At 40.3% G+C, this 20,350-nt stretch overlaps 1 protein-coding gene across 2 annotated transcripts in view; it reads right to left on the bottom strand.

Moving 5' to 3' along the window:
- The window catches only part of LOC119907179 (septin-7), a 39,138-nt gene that overhangs the window by 2,687 nt on the left and 16,101 nt on the right, over positions 1 to 20,350 (bottom strand). The window contains exons 5-13 of one of the 2 annotated variants that reach the window (XM_038724831.1): positions 11,947 to 12,047; positions 11,710 to 11,844; positions 7,180 to 7,297; positions 5,514 to 5,606; positions 5,196 to 5,292; positions 2,610 to 2,661; positions 2,261 to 2,386; positions 1,799 to 1,819; positions 87 to 222 (exon numbers count right to left, since the gene is read on the bottom strand). In XM_038724831.1, the coding sequence (XP_038580759.1) occupies positions 87 to 222; positions 1,799 to 1,819; positions 2,261 to 2,386; positions 2,610 to 2,661; positions 5,196 to 5,292; positions 5,514 to 5,606; positions 7,180 to 7,297; positions 11,710 to 11,844; positions 11,947 to 12,047 (879 nt within the window). The remainder of the gene's footprint in view (positions 1 to 86; positions 223 to 1,798; positions 1,820 to 2,260; positions 2,387 to 2,609; positions 2,662 to 5,195; positions 5,293 to 5,513; positions 5,607 to 7,179; positions 7,298 to 11,709; positions 11,845 to 11,946; positions 12,048 to 20,350) is intronic. The other variant, XM_038724832.1, reaches the window with a different exon arrangement.

Below are 20,350 nucleotides of genomic sequence, written 5' to 3'. Positions count from 1 at the left end.
AGGGACACAGAGGCAGAGTCAGAGGCTAACCAAGTATTCAGAAGGCAAACTGATTAACATACAAGAAAACAGCCTCATTAGTTTACCTCAGCCTCAGAGTCCCTGAGCTTCTGGAGCTTCTCTTTCACCTTCATCTCAAACACTTGTTCCATTTCTTGTTCCATCTTCTTCATCTTGGACACGTGATCCCGTCGCTCCTCCTCCATCTGGGCCAGAGGACTCCTGGAGACACAAGCCAGTGTTCATACAGACAGCACACAGCGGCAGGTATGTGTTCATCCCAGGTGAACATTACTTGTCAGTGTTGGGCCCTGATCAGACAGGCATGTTGCAAAACGTGAGGCACAGTGCACTGCCTTTTTTGTTGCTAGACAACCACTAAATCGCCTGTCCTTAGCCTGACCGTGATTTGGTTGTTAAGTACAGTCACAAATCTGATCCGATTGGACAAAAGTTTTTCAAGTCCAGGCGTTCAGAGTACTACTGTAAAAATGCAAAACTCACAGCCTATAGAAAAAAACTGGAGATGCGTCTTACTGTAAAAACTCAAACGTAGCCTGTCTGATCAGGGTAGAAATGTGCCCCCATCCCATTTATAAAAGGTCTTTCTGACTGCAGAGTGATGAAAGGGCAGGATAAGGTAAGGAGGAAAGGCTGGGCTTGCTTGCCTTCCCTGGAAGCCCTCTGTAATAGATGGCTTCCAGCGAGGGTTTTAGCTGGGAGGTGATAGGGGCATTTCAGGAGAACAGGCGTTATGAAAATAAACCCTAATTCCAAAAGGTTCTCTAGCTGAAACAACACTCTTTCCTGCAGCCATGTTGGAGGTCCTTAGCTCTTGGGCAAGACTTGCCTGATAAATTAATATACAAAAGCAATGCTAACAGAGGCTAGTAAAAGCATCATTTACATTGTTATTAGCGCTAAATTAGCCTTTTAGCAAGCTAGCTAGCTAAATTTCTGTAGATGTGTTGGCTGTGTAGAGGTGAGGGCTAATGGCAGCACAGTTCACAGTTTCAAAAAACAAATGAACCTTATCAGACACCCCTTTATGACCTTTTAGCTACACTAGTAGCATGGCTCTAGGGGGGGCAATGTTAGCTTGTCTACAAAGAATGACATTCTGCCTCACTTTGTGTTTGGTCCTAATTAGCATGCTAGGAGGATAAACTATAATTAGTGAACAGAGTAAATCTAATTAAGTGATTGTGCGATTTACAAGTGAATGTATCTATTTAGCTGAACTATTTATATTAGTGGATTGTATTTAGCTGTAACTGTGAGAAATGGTGGCTTTGCTGCCATTTTGGAGGCTGTTTGTTGACATCTCTGTGGTTCATTTAGCTAAGTGGGATATATCAAAGCTATGGTTTTTGCCACTTTTATACAAGATGACATGAACGTGGCATAAATGGAGGATTCATTTGGTGGAGATCCAGAGTATAATATTTAGCCATTAGTTGCAAAGTAGCTGCACTGTATATACTACAACAGTGGTTAATTAGAAATGTGTATTGAAACAGCAAAGCAAGTAGCCAAGCCAAATGATTGCCAATAGGCTTTAGAGAATGTGACGATATGACAGAGTTTATGGAGAAGCCCAAGATCACTAAATTTAACATGATTTTTCAATGCTTCATTCAAACAAGTGTATTTATTTAAAATCTTTGCAGGTTAAAAAAAAAAAAAAAAGAAAGAAAAAAAAAGCAAATCCTACGAGGCAGGGAAAATGAATATGGACAGAGATAGGAGTGAAAATGCATTCCTTGGAGAGTTTTTGAAGAAGTGAAGTAACACTTACATGCCTTCAGCCGTGTCAGGTCTAAAAACAAACAAAGGCACAGACACTTAGCGTGCTGCCGTTAACCATGCATTAGCTTGTGAGTTTGTGCTGGTGATTACTGACAGCTGCAGCCGGTGGATTAGGAGTCACATGGTGCCTTATTTAGTACTGTAGATCAGACGCAACCGATACTGGTTACAAATTAGTGGGGGTCAGTGCTGGCTTGTTTGGGCCAGGAACGGGTTTAAAGGTCTGGACTGCTTAAGAGACAGCTTGCCAACTTTAATCTGCTTGGTTGCCACAGACTCTGACCTGTGAACTGCGGTTTCCTGCATGGTTACACAGTGAATGAGCTGCTCAGAGGCTCCTGGTAGAACCAGCAGCCAAATCAGCAACATTATCCCACTAGTTCACACTGTATGATTTAATCTCAGCAACATGAACACCACACTTCTGTGCATACTGTACAGACTTTCTTACTTTGTTAGCTGTCCCCTGTTCTTATTGTTGTCCACACCGTTGTAGGTGACTGCAGCAAGCTTCCTGCTGCGGTAGTTTTCATAATGAACATTGTTTGTCACATCCTTCAGGTCCTGCATGTGGGTCCTGGAAACAGGAGTGAAGTAAAACAGCACATTTCCTCCCACTGTAAGTATCAATTAGGTTTTCAAAAACTTTCGCTTAAATATGCTTTAACAAAAACATTGTCCTTTGCTACATTTTCATGAACACCATTACTTCATCTCCATTAAACCTGCATAGTATAATATTCCACAGGGCGTGACAAACTAGACATGCTCGATATGATATGTAATGTGCTTTTGCTCACCTGATGAGCATGTTCCGAAGGATTGTGAAATCACAGTGCTCTCCGTTTTCCACTGTAAGAAGAGAAAAACCAAGCAGTTTAGATACGATAACATGGAGCGATTATTACATCATAACACATGAATATATAACCGATCCCTGTAATCATTGTGTAGCAACTTGTTTAGTGTAAGTAACAGTAAAGTAATTTAAGCTCTGGCCATAGGTTTTATTGATTATAATAATGGGGCTAAAATATAGGTTAATAGGGCAACAAACACAAGCAGTCAAATGATCAGAAAAACTAATAGTTAAGCCTGTTTATCTAGACTGCTTTATTTGGAGGTAAAACTTAAAATGTAAGTGCCTGTATAATGTGACATATAATGTTATAACAAATACAACCAATGGCTAGAGCTATAAAAATAAAACCCAAGTTGTACCCAAGTTCCAACGTCACCTTCCCAGACCCTAGCTTTAAAGAAATTCTAACTTTATTTTACTCTTCAGTTAATTTTTTACTAGCTAACTTGTACTTGGCTTTCCTATTTTATTTGGTCTCAGCACTCTTCAAATCATTTATCTATTCCCTGTTTTATCCATGAAACATTACTTAATATCCTCACCATGTTTCTAACTTTCTTTATGATTACGGTTTTCATTTACTGGACTTTAAGGCCCTGCAGACACCCTGCAGCCGCACTAATGTGGGCGGCTGTAGCACCAGAAGCCATCAGCAGGTGGCATCATGAGCTGCTGTTTGTGACCCTCCTACAGTAAGGCTCACCACAGTCCTCTGAGGTTTCTCTGGACTGCTGTGGTAGAGTGACTTGCATAGCTTCCCAGGGACCTCTCTCTCTCTCTCACTCGCTCTCCTACCCTCTCTCTTCATATTATGCTGACATGGAGCCAAAACATTTGTGGCATTCCAAAACTCACTCCTCATGGATGGCAAACCAGTTTAACAGTCGCCCTACTACAAGTCATCCACTAGGCTGTACTGTACTCAGTTCTTCAGCAGTTGTTTTTGTCTCTCTGAGTACAGAAACTATACGATCAGGAATGCTCCCTTCACTGCCTCCGATTCATTAGCTACAGTAAATTCCTCTGAGCTCAGTCACATTCACACTGTGGCTGTGTCCTCATCGCTTTAAGCTGAATGTGTTGTCATGTTTCATGCGTCTCACCACAATGTGACAGCAGCTTCCTGGGTGAGGTTAAACAGGGCTCTCATATCCTGCGCTGAAGAGACAAGTGTCTAGTTTCTAAGTGTCTAGGCTCGAGTAGATTTTATTTTCAGTATTGCTTTTCTGTGCTTTCTTCACAGAGGTTTACATTGTTCCTGTTCTTTGGTCATGGTAAGTACTTTAACAGGGAGTAGAAGAAACAAAAGCAATCTGCCTCCAAACCAGTTCATACAAAATGAGTGAAGATTACATGAACTGGAATGTTGTTTGTTCAGTCATTTAGTTATCAGATTAGATTCACGTGTATTAAAAGGTACCCTGTGGATTAATCTTCTAATCTTTCCGTTTACGTTCAGTGTTTCTCACCAAAACATACTGTGTATCATTAAGGCCTCCCAAACGTGAGCACATTAAAATCCTCATGTTTCTATCAATTGATCTATTCTAGCTATCCACCCAGGACTGCTACAGAGCGAGCGGTCAGCCCACACAGGGTGGAAGGTGAGCCACGGCCGATCCCTTGCTCAACAGGTACCCTATGTTTCCTGGCTGACATCCCACTTTGACACCATCACGTGTTTCCAATTTTCATTAAATAAGGGGATTTTTCTGGTTAGGGTTAAACCCTATTATTAAAATAATAATCTAGCAAGTGATTTCTGCTGGGTTTAATTTACTACTCCACGTAGACATTTCATATCCAGACCTTTTTCCATAACCACACCAGTGCTCTGAGACTAGGGATGCACCGATACCAGCGTAAAATTAATAAGCTTATTATTTTTTGCAGTGCAACCGCCACCACTTGAAAAAGTGGCTTTGTGCATATTGCATGTAGCTGTAGCAAGCACGACATAGCCCCAAACTGCTGAGCCTTTGTTTTTAGCTCTCTCCATGCTATGTTAGCTCTCCTGGCAAAATGTTCGGGTACCGGTGCACTGCCTACGCTTCACATAGTACATGCGTAATTGAACCGAACAGATCGGCCCCCTAGATTATCCCCCTTGTCACAGGTACAGCTTTCTTGTGCATGCGTTGTATTTTATTCTTCTTTTTTCTTTATAAAAATGTATATTTAAGCTTAGACAAAAGCTTTATATGTGAAATGTTGATATTGATATTGTATCTTTATCTATACAGAAAAAAAAAGCAAATAAATACAGTGTAAGCTATTTGTTTACTAATTTGGTCCTCATGCTGATGCAATGCCTTTCTTGTCTACTATCACGGTGTTCGTTGTGGTCACTCAATAACAGTTCCACTTTGTGTGTGTGTGAGTGCATGGATTGCTTTACTGCTTTGCAAACTATCTACACATGTTGGCTGCTCAATAATCCAATAAAACTGTGGAAATATTGCTGTGTTTGTGAGAGAGCGAGAGACTTTTGCAGGTTGGAACCAGTTGACCTTCGACCTCTCACCTTCAGCCACACCCCAGGGGTACTGCCTCCCACGCACTCGCTTTCCATTGACCTCGATAATGGTATTGCTGCCGACTACAGCCAAGGGTAAACGATCCTGCAGAGAGGAGGGAGGGGACACAACTGTTGCATAGCTCACACACAATGGCTAAAAATACACTGTAGGCTGTGCCCTAACATACACACAGACATAGTATGAACAACATAAATCAAGAAACTGTTCCGGGAAACTAAAAAAAAAAAACAACAAAAAAAAAAAACACAGACAGTTTTATGTTTTATTAAAATGTCATGGAGGATTGCTTTAGGAGAACAGACCTTGATTTTTCTGACCAGCTTCATTTCCTCCTCATCATCTGTCTCTGGGAACTCATAGATTTTGATTTTATGCTCCTGGATTTCTTTCATGATCTGCACACAGCACAGAGGAAACAGGGAGAGGCAGGGTGACACAGCATGAGAGGGAATGTAGCAGCCTGAGCTATATGTGGGGCAAACAGGTCCAGCAACATCAGTCGTCTCACTGGAGGTTAGTCAGCACACACAGGAGGCTCAACCTACCTGCTAATCCCCCAGACACACACACACACACACACACACACACGACCGCTACCATGATATGTACACAGATAGTACAACTTCTATACTTACACTTAAATATGATACTGTGAGAAAACAAACGGCACAACACAAATACAATTCAAGTCTTCAACATTGGTGGAAGACTGGACTTTTGTGTACCAGTACCAAAGCCATACCGTTTTGAGCACCTTACTTTGAGAAATATAAACATGTTTTTCTATAAAACCTTCATAGAACATAAGCTACACTTTTTTAATTGTGTCTAACACAAGCAGAAGTACAATAACTTTGCCTCTATGAAATTACAAAATATTGGATTTATGTTAAGACAGACATAAGCAGTGTATGAAAAAACACAGCTCATCATTGATTTCAGTGAGGAGGCTCAAGCAAAAAAGAAGTTGAACCTGGCTTAACTTTTGCCAAACTGCTGTGGCACTGCTTTTTTTAATCCATCGTCGGGAATTATAAGCCACTGAGCAGTGTTTTGGTGTCTGATGAGCCTTCAAACTCATGGATCTGTTACTCAGATGGGACTTTCTAGATGAACCCGTGTTTTTCAGTCAGTAAGGCTTTGTCCCCAGCGTTAAATGCTAACTTAGATACATGACAGTTTTCAATACTCTGTGCTACAGACACATTTTGGTCAGGACCTACAAAGTACTGAAACGTGATATCTAGCCCAATGCCCAGCAGCAGTACTTAGCAGTAATTAGAACGCAAAGTTCCATATCAATTAAAGCCATGTAAAGTAAGAGAGCAGTGGTTCACTGTCATTATTGATTAAATATTTAGAAACGGTACCATTGCTGCCTGTTACTCTGTTTCTTAAATTCTGTACTCTACATTTTTGTTCTGTCTAAATGGAGTGACAGACAGAAACCCCTCCCTGCAGACCATCACACAAGCTGATGGTCCTTTAACTTCACTGTTACAGAAGAAGCTTTTCCAGGACCATATAAAAAGCTTCACGTTATGAATTCACGAGGTTATAATAGTGATCAGCTCTACGTGTAATTATGAAAGAGCGGAGGAGCAGAATTGTTTGTTGACCAGAGAACAGCGCTTCTGGTGTAAACATCTGGCACATCCGCCACATGTGTCGACACTCAGCTGTTCGACACTCAGCTCGCCTAGGTTGCAAAATGTAGATTTGTTTGTAATGTAGGTTAACTTATTGTAAGAAACATTTTGCAGTGCTGGACTGAGAAATATATTAAGTTGCTGTACTATGTTCCAAAATGCAGATTTTCCTTTCTGCCAGTGTGCGTGTGATGTCTGTTCAGAACATGGTGGGTCATTTTTGAGTTGGTTTGACACCAGCTGTTTGTTACAGTTTTGTACGCCGTTTGCCCCGATGCCCCTGGCCAAACAGAAAGATAAAGCATTCGGACACACACACCTGTTTCTTGAACTGTTGACACTCCTCAGGAGTCATTGTGTCAGCTTTGGCGATGAGGGGGATGATGTTTACTTTTTCATGTAACCGTTTCATGAATTCAATATCAAGGGGCTTCAGTCTGGGGAAGAAGCAAAGAGAAGAGACGGTTAAATGGTTAGAGAGCCACTGGATGGCTGTGGTGTCAGTAAAGCTGCAGGGCTGGGTGACGCAGCGAGCAGCTGTCACATACAAGGATGAAAGTCATGTTTCATGGTCTGGCTGACCTCAAACTAAACATCTGGATGGACCAGACAGCATTGTAAATCTGTCGGTCTGGAATCTGAAAATTCTTTTTCAAATGTCATTATAATGTTTTACTATTGTATGTGTATTATATGTCTGTGTTGCTGCCACGGCATCTACAGTACATAAGGCTCTGTTTAGATAAAGTATATGAACTAAAGTCTCTGAGTTAGTCACAGAAGGATTTAACTGAAAGCATTTTTGAGGGGGGATAGCAATAGTTTTCAGGCTGAAAGTAGTTGATGTTGGGGCCATTTTCATGTAAAGGAAAAGTTAAACATCTTCAGAAATTCACCTATTTGCTTTCTTTCCTTGAATGATCCATACCATTCTTGTGTCTGCGTGTACAGAGCTTAGCTTAGCATAATGACTGACAGTAGGGGAAAACCGCCAGCCTGGTTCTGTCCAAACATTTAAAAACATGCCCGAAATACAGGGGTTTCTATTTTTCTGGTCTGCAAACTGGTGGTGACCATGTTGTAGTTCTGGACAATAAACAATAACAATAATTATCGTGATTTTTTTTCAATAACAATGTAACAAACGATGAATAAATATTCAATAAATGTTTGATTTCGAATCATTACTTAAATCATGAATTAGGACTTAACTTTTTTATTAAGACATTTATTTTGTTGAGGAAAAAGGACTGAAAAAAACCTACTTACTTAATTTTACTCATGCATATTTGTTGACAAAGATATTATCATAATTGTTTTGAATGTTCCACCTCAGACTGAAGTGATCTACTGTTTGGCATCAAGTGTTGACCATAAAGAAAAGTTTAAACCACAATAAACCATCAGGTTTCTTAAACTTTCACTCAGAAGCAAAAATCTGCCTTTAAACTCAACAAAAAATTTACGATTTGATACTTATCGTGATAATTATCGATATCGAAAAATGTGAAACCTTGTATTGTGATAACATTTTTGGCCATATCTTTCAGCCCTTCCATGTTGCATAAGGATTAAGACACTGATCATGAGCCTCGTTTTATGTCTGGCTCTCTCCCTTGTTGCCTGTTGTCTCTTTAACAACACTGTCTAATATTAAAAAACAAACAAAAAAAACAATCAAAGCAAAATCAGTCTTTGACCACCAAAAATCTATGGGACAATATTCCAAGTCAGTACGTCTTCATATGTCTCCATAATTATGTAGTGATCGCTTAACAGAACTGACTGTAAATATTGACAAACAGCTGATGTATTTACGTGAAATAGGTTTAAATCAGAGAAGTAAGAACTATTCCACAACAGCATTCAACAGGTGGACCACTGAGACAATCTTTCTAAGAACAATGCTCCTTTTCTTCAAACCATGTAAATAACATGCCAAAATTACATTCAATGGGTAGTCCTTCACTGCCACTGCAGCAGTAATAACCTCAAGTCAGCCCTATAAAGATGGTCATGTGCTCCCATGCAACTACTCGGACATGAAACTGGTCAGAGGACATGCTGGAAAAACAGGAGGTTTAAATGATTCTGTATGGTTGGGATTTTCTACTTTAAAAATAGCATACTTTTAACAGGAGCTGTTGTTCTATTAAATAAATGTGAGCACATTACCCAACAAATATAAAAGAATGCCATCAGAGAATTAAAATGTTATCTTAAGATAAATTTTCCATAGTTCTGTTTTTAAAACCAAGGTTAAATTTACTGAGAATTCCAAGCGTTCCAAGCTGCCTGCTCCAAATGCCATAATAAAACACTCTACTTGGATGATCTTTTGCCCGATGTCAGCTGGGATTGGCTCCAGCTCCCCGCGACCCTGTACGCAGGATAAGCGGTTGACGATGGATGGATGGTTTTAGACATTTATAGATTTTGGAGAAATTGGAGATTACTTACATTTCTTAAATGTATTTTTTACTTGTAAAATGGTTTCATATTGATTCAAGTTTGGTGGTATTAGTTTGTTATAAAGATTTTCCAGAAATCTTATTTTACATACTTTTTATGAAAGACCCACTTGCCATTACTGTTGACACTAATTATTCTCCATAATAATTCCTAGTTCAGCTGCAGAAGTGTGTGTAATGCCCAGCCTCTACACCCTAATGACAAGTATTTATCAAAGGTTTATAAATTACAGCATAAAACACCAAAACACATACATTTAAAAAGTCCCTTTAAAAGTTTCAAAATGTCCCAAGAGCCAGATTAACAAAAACAGTACAGCTAATAATGCCCTGCAGTCTGTGCTGTAAATTTCACACTTATTAAAAAAAGACCAATGCTGGTCTAATGTTTTAGTACAACCCCAACACACACACACACACACACACACACACACACACACACACACACACACACACACACACACACACACACCCCTCCAGGGCATGTGTTGAAAAATGAATGAGTCCATGTGGTGCTTTTCATTTGCCAAGAGAGCCAACAAGGCCGCGGTCAGTAATCCACACTGGGTCAGTGCGGGCCAACAGGCTCAACAGCGGCTAAAACCACCTTTTGTTGTAGGCAGCACAGTGTGGCCTAGTGTGTGTGCATTTGTGTGTATGTTTGGCAGAGGCCAGAGCCAAGACACAGATGGGAGGAATGGGGTCTCCAGGTCAGCGAGCTCAGGACAGATTACACCAATGTTATTCCTGCTTGGTAGTCTGGTAGGAGGCCACAGGCAGAGCCAGCTGGGTTTGGACTGCTTACCTGCTGGCCAGAGAATGAGGCAGCAGGCAACACCGAAACACACAATCTGAAATCTGCAGCTCTGTTGCTTTATTTTTTTCTGTGTTCCCACGAGTCCACAAAGAGGTGAGGAACACACGAGGAAACAAGGAAAAAACCCCTGAAAGACAGCCTCATATTGAAAGTCACTGACCTCGCTTCGCTTACTAAGAGGTAGAAGCTACCTGACTGGAAACATCACAAACTGGCAAGGGCTCTGCAGCGGGTGATTCAAACTGCTCTGAATATCATTGGTATCCATCTCCCGAGCATCAGTGATATCAGTGAGGTGAGGTGCCTGCAGAGCCCAAAGGATACTAAAGGACAGTACCCCCCCAGCCACAGCCTGTTCACCCTGCTGCCTTGATGATAGTTTATTTCTGTTACCATTTTTAAATGTGCTTTTATATTGATGTATATTGTCTGCTATGTAGCAGAAGGGAGTTACAAACTTAGTTTCACTCTACAACCTGTTGTACTGTGAAAAAATAAATCTACCTTGTACTAACTTAACAATATGGGTCCTCAAACATTTTTATTTCATCCCATTTGTACTTCTGTTTCTTAATTACCACTAGCTATCTCTTACTATGGTAAACACACAGCCTCGATCCGGATTGGTTCACACAGCCTGCTATGACTGTCTCAGATTTTAAACATTTCAACACACGTCCACATTTCTGAGGAGGTCATGTGACCTGACACTACCACAGCCACTGTACTTATCAGATGAAATTTTTTGGCACATAGTCAAACTGGTTACAAAACCTACTGCCAAAGTGAATACAAAGAAGTCAGCTGCACATGCTGTCAGCTAATTCTTAAATGACACAAATGACACAAATGACAATTCATAAATTACAAATCAGTTATCTTCACCGGGGCATTCCATTAGCAAATCCATCACTTTCTTACGGCACCCTTTGAATTTGAACACGTTTCCTGCACGATAACCTAAATGAGAGAGCGCTAGACTGAGGTTTGTTTAACCAGAATGACCAACCGTTCAGCAGACAAGGGCCCTTGAAGTATGCCTGCTATCTGCTGAGCAACAGCAGCCTTCTGAGTATGTGGGGGCAGGTCAGTCACACACACATTCTTAATGATTCTGTTTCACCTCAAATATTTCTTCAGTTTTCCCTGATGATTCTCTATGTTTAGGTACAACAACACGCTGTGTGTGATGTCATATTAATCTTGCATGCAGGTCACTTTCAGGTCATGTCCAGTTCTGACATGGGCCACATTTAAAAAATAATTTGAAGAATAAATCATAAAAATAAAATAAATCGATGTGGGCAATACATTGAGGATTAAGGCCTGCAGAGTGATGTAGCCTAATGACTTTGATCATTTTAAAATCTCAGAATCCCACAATGACTCTAAAGTAGCCAATTACCAGACATACCAGTTATTTACCGTTTAATCTGTGACACAATCCTGAACATAAAATGCTTTATTGTATTCAAGTGGTCGGTGTGTGAAACAATTCATTTGAAAAAATTCAGTGACTTTCTAGAGATTCCATGATCAGTGGGATGCCTGCAGTACCTACCCATGCCCAGACGGAGCGATGAAATACAGGCAGCACTGCACTCTGTTGTCCGGCATCTGCCGTCTGTTGACCCTGGACTCTGCGTTGAGGTAATCCTCAAACTTGCTGTCGATGTAGTCGATGACCGGCTGCCAGCTGAGGACCACAAATTATTCACATCAATGTCAGGAACAATTAGATACAAATATAGTGTATTATAGTAACTTTTATTGACCACTGACAGATTGCTGAGCTTACCAGTTACTGTTGTCAACTGCATCACCGAAGCCGGGGGTGTCTACGATGGTGAGCAGGAGCTGCACTCCCCCTTCCTTTACCAGAACCTTAGACTGTTCCACCTGCAATGGCCAAGAATGTTGACAGAAATCAGTAAAGCTATTTATACTAAAAAAAAACATTTATAGCCACACCTGATTGCTTGGCTGAGGCACTGATTTTTTTAAACGAAAAAAGGTCACAGCACGAAATGACACACAAGTTTCTACCTACCCACTGCTCACAGCATGTTTATCAACTTCAGCTTACTTCATGTCAAATACAAGTTTATATTTTAGTCTTATTATTTACAATTTAATTCCTGTTTGCAGCGAAGAGACCAGACACAAACATGTGTGGGTGTGCTTTCAATTAGTATTTGACTGACAGAAACCGACAGTCAAACATAATCAAATGACTGACAACACGATTTCCAACTGGGCCCTAACTCTTCCCATGTGCTGTCCTATTTACAGGGACACATGTTTATACAGCGTTTTTGAAAATACCATATCCAGGAAGGCGACTCTGACCCTGGAACTGTGGTAAGCACTGGCCAGTCAGCAGCATTTTGGTGAAAAATTCAGTTATGCAGTGATCACTGCCCATGTTTACTAGGGTTGGTGTGGAAGAAGACACCATTTGCTGGGGTATTTCTTGTTCAGTATTTGAAATGATTTATTTTAGTTTCATTATTAAAAAAAAACAACTAAAAACTAAAAATTTCAAAAGTTAATTGCAGCTGAATCAAACCGATTGTATGTTGGTTGGTCACTTGGATCGTTCACTTGTAAGTCGCACTAGTCTGCCTTCTTAAGGAAGCAGGCCACTGACCTCAGCTGACTACTTTTTCTTTACTTACTCAAAGTACAGTAATACAAACACAGAATAAAAATAGCTCCGCAAACACATTAATCACAGCGGGGCAAAAATATTTTTCAACCACTTCAATCAATGAGATCTGCACTGGACAGATGATGAATGTGGTGAACAAAGCCACCTCTGAGCACATCAGAAAGGCCAGAAGGGATGGGCTTTGATCAGCGTGGGGTCAAGACAGAACTCATGATCAGCAGATGAACTTTGATTTAATCAGCAGATCTGAACCAGACCATGTCTGTCTCATATCAGAGCGGCTGAGGAATGAGAAACACTCCAGCCAGGTCCACACAGCAGACACATCAGCAGACAAAACATCGACCTTACAACACTCCCTAAATACATCTGCTATAACCTTTGATTTCACTCCAAGTGTGAACATACATTTTTAAGGTTTGACAATTTGAAATACATCTGGCAAGGTACGTTTATTTGTCATTTTACAACAGGGTTGTATAATGAGATGAAGTTTGTAGTTCTCTTAATGCAACCCACAAAGCAAACGTTCTATACAAAAATAATTAAATGAAATACAGAAATGAATTATTTTGTATGGTGGAGTGCTGAGAATTCTTAAGCTTAATTTAGCCGGCAACTTACTCTTAAGTAGCATCGCAGTATGTCCATGGTATGCTCCCTAACTGGGGATGGGCTGCTTTCTCATTGCACCACATGTCGGTTACACAGGAAAACCAGGTTCTCACAACAAGGACAAGTGAGTCAAAGATAAAGTTGTACAATAGGAGCTTGGTGCTGAAAGTCTCTTTATCATTAGGCAGTAGAGCTGCTGGACTAAATGAAACAATTCTGTCCAGACTTTTTGACTGGGTGTATTAGTGGGTAATTAAGTATAGTGTTGCCCCTTAAACTTCAATAATCCCTTTCTTAGGTGGAGAACCTCAGAGTCATTGTAGACAGAGGACACAAGATACTTTTACAAATCAAGTCTGGTCACAAAATCAACTAACAACAATGGAAAAAGACAGGGCTGCTGGAAACAGAGGGTACTCAACTCAGCTGGTACAGCCTCCTCTAGTGCCGCCCAGCTGCCAACTATTTGGCAGACAGATCTGTCAGCAGCCCGACAGGCGAGATAAATGAAGTATGACCAGAACACACTTGTCTTGTTTGTAATTCTTTATACCAGTCGTTTTGGGCAGTGCTAAGCCCAGGATGCAGGGTCAGTGCCCATGCAGTGTAAAGGGGAGGAGAATTCTGATGAAATAGTCGGCCAATGGGAGACTTGTACCCACCGGCTACTTCCTGTGAGTCAAACTAGCCCTTAACTAGCGACTCACAGTCAACTTGTGAAATGCCCAAATAAAATCATTGTATAGACAGGATTATCTGTTAATTCAGTGAATTTAGTACCTGATAGAAAGGCACATCATCACAATACAGATGCTAAAGAGACAGTATAAATATAGTATAAACAGAATGGCAACATCTCTGGTAGAAGATACGCGTCTATGGTCTCCAGGATTGGGCGATGTCTACAATGAAACATCGGGATGGACAATGTCGTCGGGGTCCAGCAGTTGTCTGTGCATGTTACCTGACGTGTATGTGTGTGAGTGTGGGGAGAAGAGAATTCCGAGGCAGGTGCATACTTAACGATGCGGCTCAACATCGTGATGTCTGTCAGCCATCGCCGACGGACGATGAAATCGTCTATCAGCCCAACCCTAATGGTCTCATGGTATGTTGTCATATTGGGGAAAACTTTTGATTTCTATATGTGATTTATTTGGTTCTCACTGTGTGTCAACTTCAGTAAATTCATCTGTTTATTTTAATTATGGATCGTCACAAATCCGCTATTTTCTTTTAGTTTAGACAACTTTCATTAGGGATGTAAATGGAGAAAATGTATTTTTGTTTTTATTTTGAAAATGGTAGCTCAATGGCCATAATACTTACTATCAGAGTTCAGGCACTCAAACACCAGCATTTTATCAACATACAAAAATATATATATATATATATAATAATATAGAGGGCAGACAAAACGGGCTGACTGACAATCTCTGACTGACCTCTCTGCATCAAGACTAGGGCTGCACAATATATTGTTTCAGCATCATCAATGCAACATGCATATAGTCACATAGCAGGATGTGCAATGTCAAGCAAGTCAAATGTCAAACACCTCAACTTTTTTGCTGCTTGATACAAAAGTAAAACTCACACGGTGCTTATTTTCCATGACTACTGTACAAGAGAAGTTTGTCTGATGTAACATAAGTTACTCCGATACACAGAGTTTGTTGCTAGTGAGTGACAAGCAGGCTCTGCATGCACAGCGAACCACCAATCACAATGTTGATTGAAACAACCAAAGCAGGTCCAGTCCCCGTTAGATGTCTAAAATATCTTGAAAATAAATGAACAGGAAAAAAAACAAAACAAAACCAAAAAAAAAAACCACAGAAAAAAATTAATAGCAACTTTTATAAACCACTCAGGAAGCTGGTATATAGCTGCTCTCAAAATTTCTGTATTTTTCATATCTCAATATATATCGCACAAAAGAAAAATATTGCGATGTCAGTTTATTACAATATCGTGGATTCGAGACATAATCACAATGCATCTAGGAATCTATTTCCCACCCCTACTATTCGCATACAGACTGTTGAAGCACAAGTGTGCCCAGCAAAGCTTTTATAGCATACCCTTGCCCCCCTGTGACCTCCCACCCACCACTCACCAGCATCTGTCATGTACTGGAATCTATCAATGTCTGGTTGTCTTTAAATTGACCTCTGACCTCCAGAGCTGCTTCTGGGAGGCTGGGCTGACCAGACAGACACTTGTTCAACTGACATATAAATGTTGGAAAGTGGAAATAAAAGTCACTGCAAGGCAGCTGGATTACACTCTGTCTATGACTCATTGGACAAGAAGATACTGTCAGAAGATATGCACAAAATTTAAAATACCTTTATAACCATGTGACTGTGAAAGCATGACGCTTGTGACACCAGGAATGCCTATGCAGATCTGGACAGGCTGCTATAGATAAGAACTTACATAATATCCATATAACACACTTAAAATTAAACGTATTAGACTGCTGAGTGGATACTCTGCAGAATCCTGCAGTGTCTCTCGTCTTCTGCTAAATAACAGGATGAGTCAAGCCACAGACATGCCTATTAACCAGACAGGCTGCCCACAGACAGTGAGCTCATGGGAAAAGGAACAACAACACCAGGCTACACCATGTCGCACAAGGACAGAAATGCAAGACGTCAGTACTACGGTTAATTGGACTGGATCACAGGACTGCAAGCTTATTAATAATGTTATAATTACATGTGTTTTCTCTTTCACTATGATCTTCAGTCAGCACCGGCAGACTCACTGGTCACTGGTAAATTTTATTTAAGTTCGAAGAGACGACAAATAGAAACTCTGATGCACTGTGTTTGGAAACACAATTATTCTGACAATGTGCCATTAACTTGTTTAGCTCATTATAATACAGCCAAGCTACAAACCGCACCCCTGCTCTTACAGTTTCTGATCGCTCTGCTCAATACTGCATCCTGTCAATACTGTGACACTGCATGCTGTTTCCAGGCTGAATACAGAGAAGTTTCACTGACAGCTAACGTCACCAAAAACGACAAACACCAACTGAATCAGTCATGTTCCTGTCCAACCGTATTACATCTGCAATATATGTAAGCTTAAAAGTAAAAAGGGTTTATATTTTCAACTGTTCGGTTACCAAATAAATAAAAAATTCAAAAGTATTTATATGGTATGATTATAATATAGCAATGAATCATGTGTGACTTATTTTATTCAGTCTCTAAAACAGAAACAACTTTGATTCCTACAGTGTGCATCAAAATACCCAGCTAGTAAAGTAAACTTTTACATAAATTTAATTATTTTGGTGCTTTCACACCTAACCCGTTTGGCTCAGTTAAAATGAACCCTGGCGCGCTCACACAGGAACCAGACCAGAACTGAGAATGCAACAATGTATCATTTTTGTCCCTTCGTCCAAACCATATCAACCAAACTACAGGTGTGAAAGCACCCTTAAAGTGCGTAGAAATTCCTGAAATTAACTGGTTGCTAGACTATAAAATATAACAATATTCATCTATAGATCAATTGAACAGGGTGTAATTTACCTAAAAATAGCATAAAAATACAAGCATAAATGAGAATAGGATAGGGCAATATTAATGGGGTGGTTTTATGGTTGGCGCCTTAAAAGGTACAACGTGTAAGAATTAGATGCTACTCTCCACCTGTCAAAATTAAAAAACTAGGGGGCAGCATATCACATATCAGGTCATGCTAACTGCTATTAGCTAGTTAGCTCAGTCAGCCATGCAGCTAATTTAGCGGCCCTATTCGCTGACTGAATAAGCAACAGAACCGGGCTCAGCAGCCTCCCAGTGAACCAAGACCGAACACATCCTCCGAGACAGACGGAGGCCAGTTTGAAGACAGGGAATACAGTACAGCGGTGATTTAAAGTGACTCTGACCACGACTCTGACTCAGGGGAGGTGTCAAGCAGGAGAGGAGGGAGAGGGAGGTCAGAGCTGTTCCTTCTTCACATTCTGTTGATAATGTTTGTTCATTTTTAGTCAAAGATTTAAACTAAAATTCTGGCCATATCTTACACATTGTACCTTTAAGTCCTAGTTCACCAGGCATCCAGTGATAAAGTAAATATTAAGAAAGAATCGAATTTCAATGGAGACTGAAAGCTAGAAATTAAACCTTCCATGTAAATTGTTTTCTATTACTATTTTTGGCTGATCCAATAAATTAAATACCTGACAGATCAAAGTATTTATTTACTTTGATGCAATTCTGACAATAGACACTTTTTTATTGGCTGTAGTGTACCATGGTCAAAAACATTAGTGTTATTATCAGAATAAGTTGTTGCATATACAGTTTGTACAGTTTTAATTTTAACATGTTTGTACTCTGTATGTTTGACATGTTGTTCTCTTAAAGAGTCACGGTTTAACGCAGTCACTGCAACACAAACTGGAGTCACTACTAATAGTGAGGCTGAAACTTCAATTAGTAGCAAAAACTACTGATCTAGATGAACTGACACAATCTTTCAAACAGTGTTCACTGGGAATCACAGAATTCCCTTTCCGTTATATGAATCATCCACTTCTTCAGATGATCTTGTTATTTTAACCTCTAAAATTCCACTGAAGCAGGAACAAGTGACAGATATAAATGCAAGGCATGTTTGTGCACTGGCAGGACAAGACTGAGCTCAGTGCACAAGGCGGTTTGCTGGCTAATGACCAAGTCCCTGTCCTTGTATGGTCTCCAGCCTTAACGAGTCTCATTAACAAGGAACAACAGAGACATCTGTCCTGGCCTATCACCTCTAACTGTTAACTGTCCGCCTGCATGGTCATCTTCCTCTTTTCATTTGCTTAATAATGAATTGGATTCTATGACACACAGCATTCCTCTGGGTTTCATCACATTCTTAAGCATGAAAAAGTGGCCACAATTATTTGAAATTTAATTAGTTTGTGGTTCCTGGAAAGAGAAAAAGAGCAGCTCTCTGCTCTCTATATTTACTGTCTTGGTCCTTGGAAGAACAAACAAGCAATACACAGACATATGGTACATTTCATTCCAAGATTTCAGCTCTCAATGTATTTCTTTGGAACTGGAAATCCCGAGTAATCCTCAATATTCAGTCTGGGAGCCTACAAAAGCACACACACCCATCTAAATCACATTTAAACTTTTAATAAGGAGGTGTAATAGACGGGTAAACAAATTGGAAGAAACAGTGGGGCAAAGCCCCTCAGTGTGTTGCCAAGGATTAGAGGAGATTTAGAGCAAAGCAGTAGATCACAGGGAACAGGTGAAGGGAAGATCCTCAACATGCAGCTGATCTGATGTACACTGGGCCAAAGTGAACACTTATAATTCCCTACTAAAGGCGAAGGACAGGAGAGAAGCCTTTGGAGCTGCTCAACACTAACTGTATCACCTTTCACTCTTCAAAAGGAAGTAAAAAAAAAAAAAAAAAAACAATATGCAGCTGTGCACCCCGTTTGAGGAAACTGCCAAACCCTTATCGTCTCAGACTGCAGACTCAGAAACCTTCAGTATTACTCCTGCTAGCAACTTCCTTCTTGGCGCAGTCACACCTGCAGCTTTGATATTGGTTATTGCATGATTTAACATGACAACTATTCAAACTATAGTGAGCTCATGAAAGCGATAACATTTTCTGTTGTAAACAGGTGACTGGTAGAAGAAGAATGGATTTGTAAGAACTGGGTGGTTAGTAGGGCTGCGCATAACTTGAAATTAGTAGTGATAAATACTTTGGGACTGATCTTTTTTTCGTTAATTCTCTTTAAAGAGTAACTTAACACTAAATCCCCTTTTTGAGTTTGTATAGTTACTTTATTATACTATCTATTGTTCCCGATCCTATTTTACAGTGTGTATTGCAACAGTAGCAGAAGTCATAGTTCCTGCTGTGTTACTGACTGAACTGTGTCAGGGTTAGGCATTTCTTGAATGCATAGTGTTCAAGCTACAACGGGGCAGTAAGTTGCTCATTAAAGCTACATCAAAGCCCCTGAAACACGGTTTCCAAAGTAAAGTAAACAGTGAACAGCGTTTCCCACAGAATAGCATAGTATATTTTGTATTTCTCATAGCTTATTTCTCATTTCACCAATTTAATTCTACTTCATTTCCAGCCTTATTTTAGTGTTTACTCACTAATTGAATCGTCTCCCCTTCCCTTCTGCCCACACCTACACTTATGCTGCAAACACAGGGCCTCTTCCTGTGTCTCTCTCCCTGTATTTGTCTTCTTTGTGGACTTTCTCCATCTGCAGTATGTGTTAAAAAGTTAACAAAAAGACACAGATTTTGCCTTCTGGATTTTTCTTCAGAATGATTAATTCAAACAACAAAGAACTGATTCATGTTGTTCTTAAAATATATTAAAGATTTTAATATAATTTTTTTTAATTTGATTTCCCCATGAATGAATGTGCTGTTTGCCTCTGCATAATTAAAAACACAAAGACAGGCAGGGCTAAATGTGCGTTGCGCCCCGCCACCCTGTCATGCAGACTCTGTGCAGACTGGTTCAGCTCTCACTGAGAGAACAGTATGGCCGGACTGGGACACAACACAGCCTCTGAGGCCGACAGAGGCCAGTTTGACGACAAGGAATACAGTAGCGAGGTGGTTTTCTGACTCAGCTAGGACAGTTAGCTGCCCGCTAACCGAGCTAACTAGCTACAGATACAGACATGCAGTTAGTAACGTTAGCTGTTCGTGGTTTATCAAAATGTAAATGTATGTGTTCAACAAGAAACTCTATAAATCACCTTGGTACTATAACGTTATTTCCTGTTGGTCTCCGTTTTCGGTCTCATTCATGCCGTGTTCATTGGGAGGCTGCTGAGCGCAGTTTTTGTTGACTGCTCGCTCGGCTCTAACTTTAATTCTGGGGCGCCGCT

The sequence above is a fragment of the Micropterus salmoides genome, unplaced genomic scaffold (genome assembly GCF_014851395.1).
Source record: "Micropterus salmoides isolate LMB-PRFRI ecotype aquatic unplaced genomic scaffold, ASM1485139v1 Ms_hic_scaffold_17, whole genome shotgun sequence".
Taxonomy (NCBI): Eukaryota; Metazoa; Chordata; class Actinopteri; order Centrarchiformes; family Centrarchidae; genus Micropterus; species Micropterus salmoides.
The sequence above is the reverse complement of the archived record's forward strand: the minus strand, read 5'-3'. Positions and strand labels throughout refer to the sequence as shown.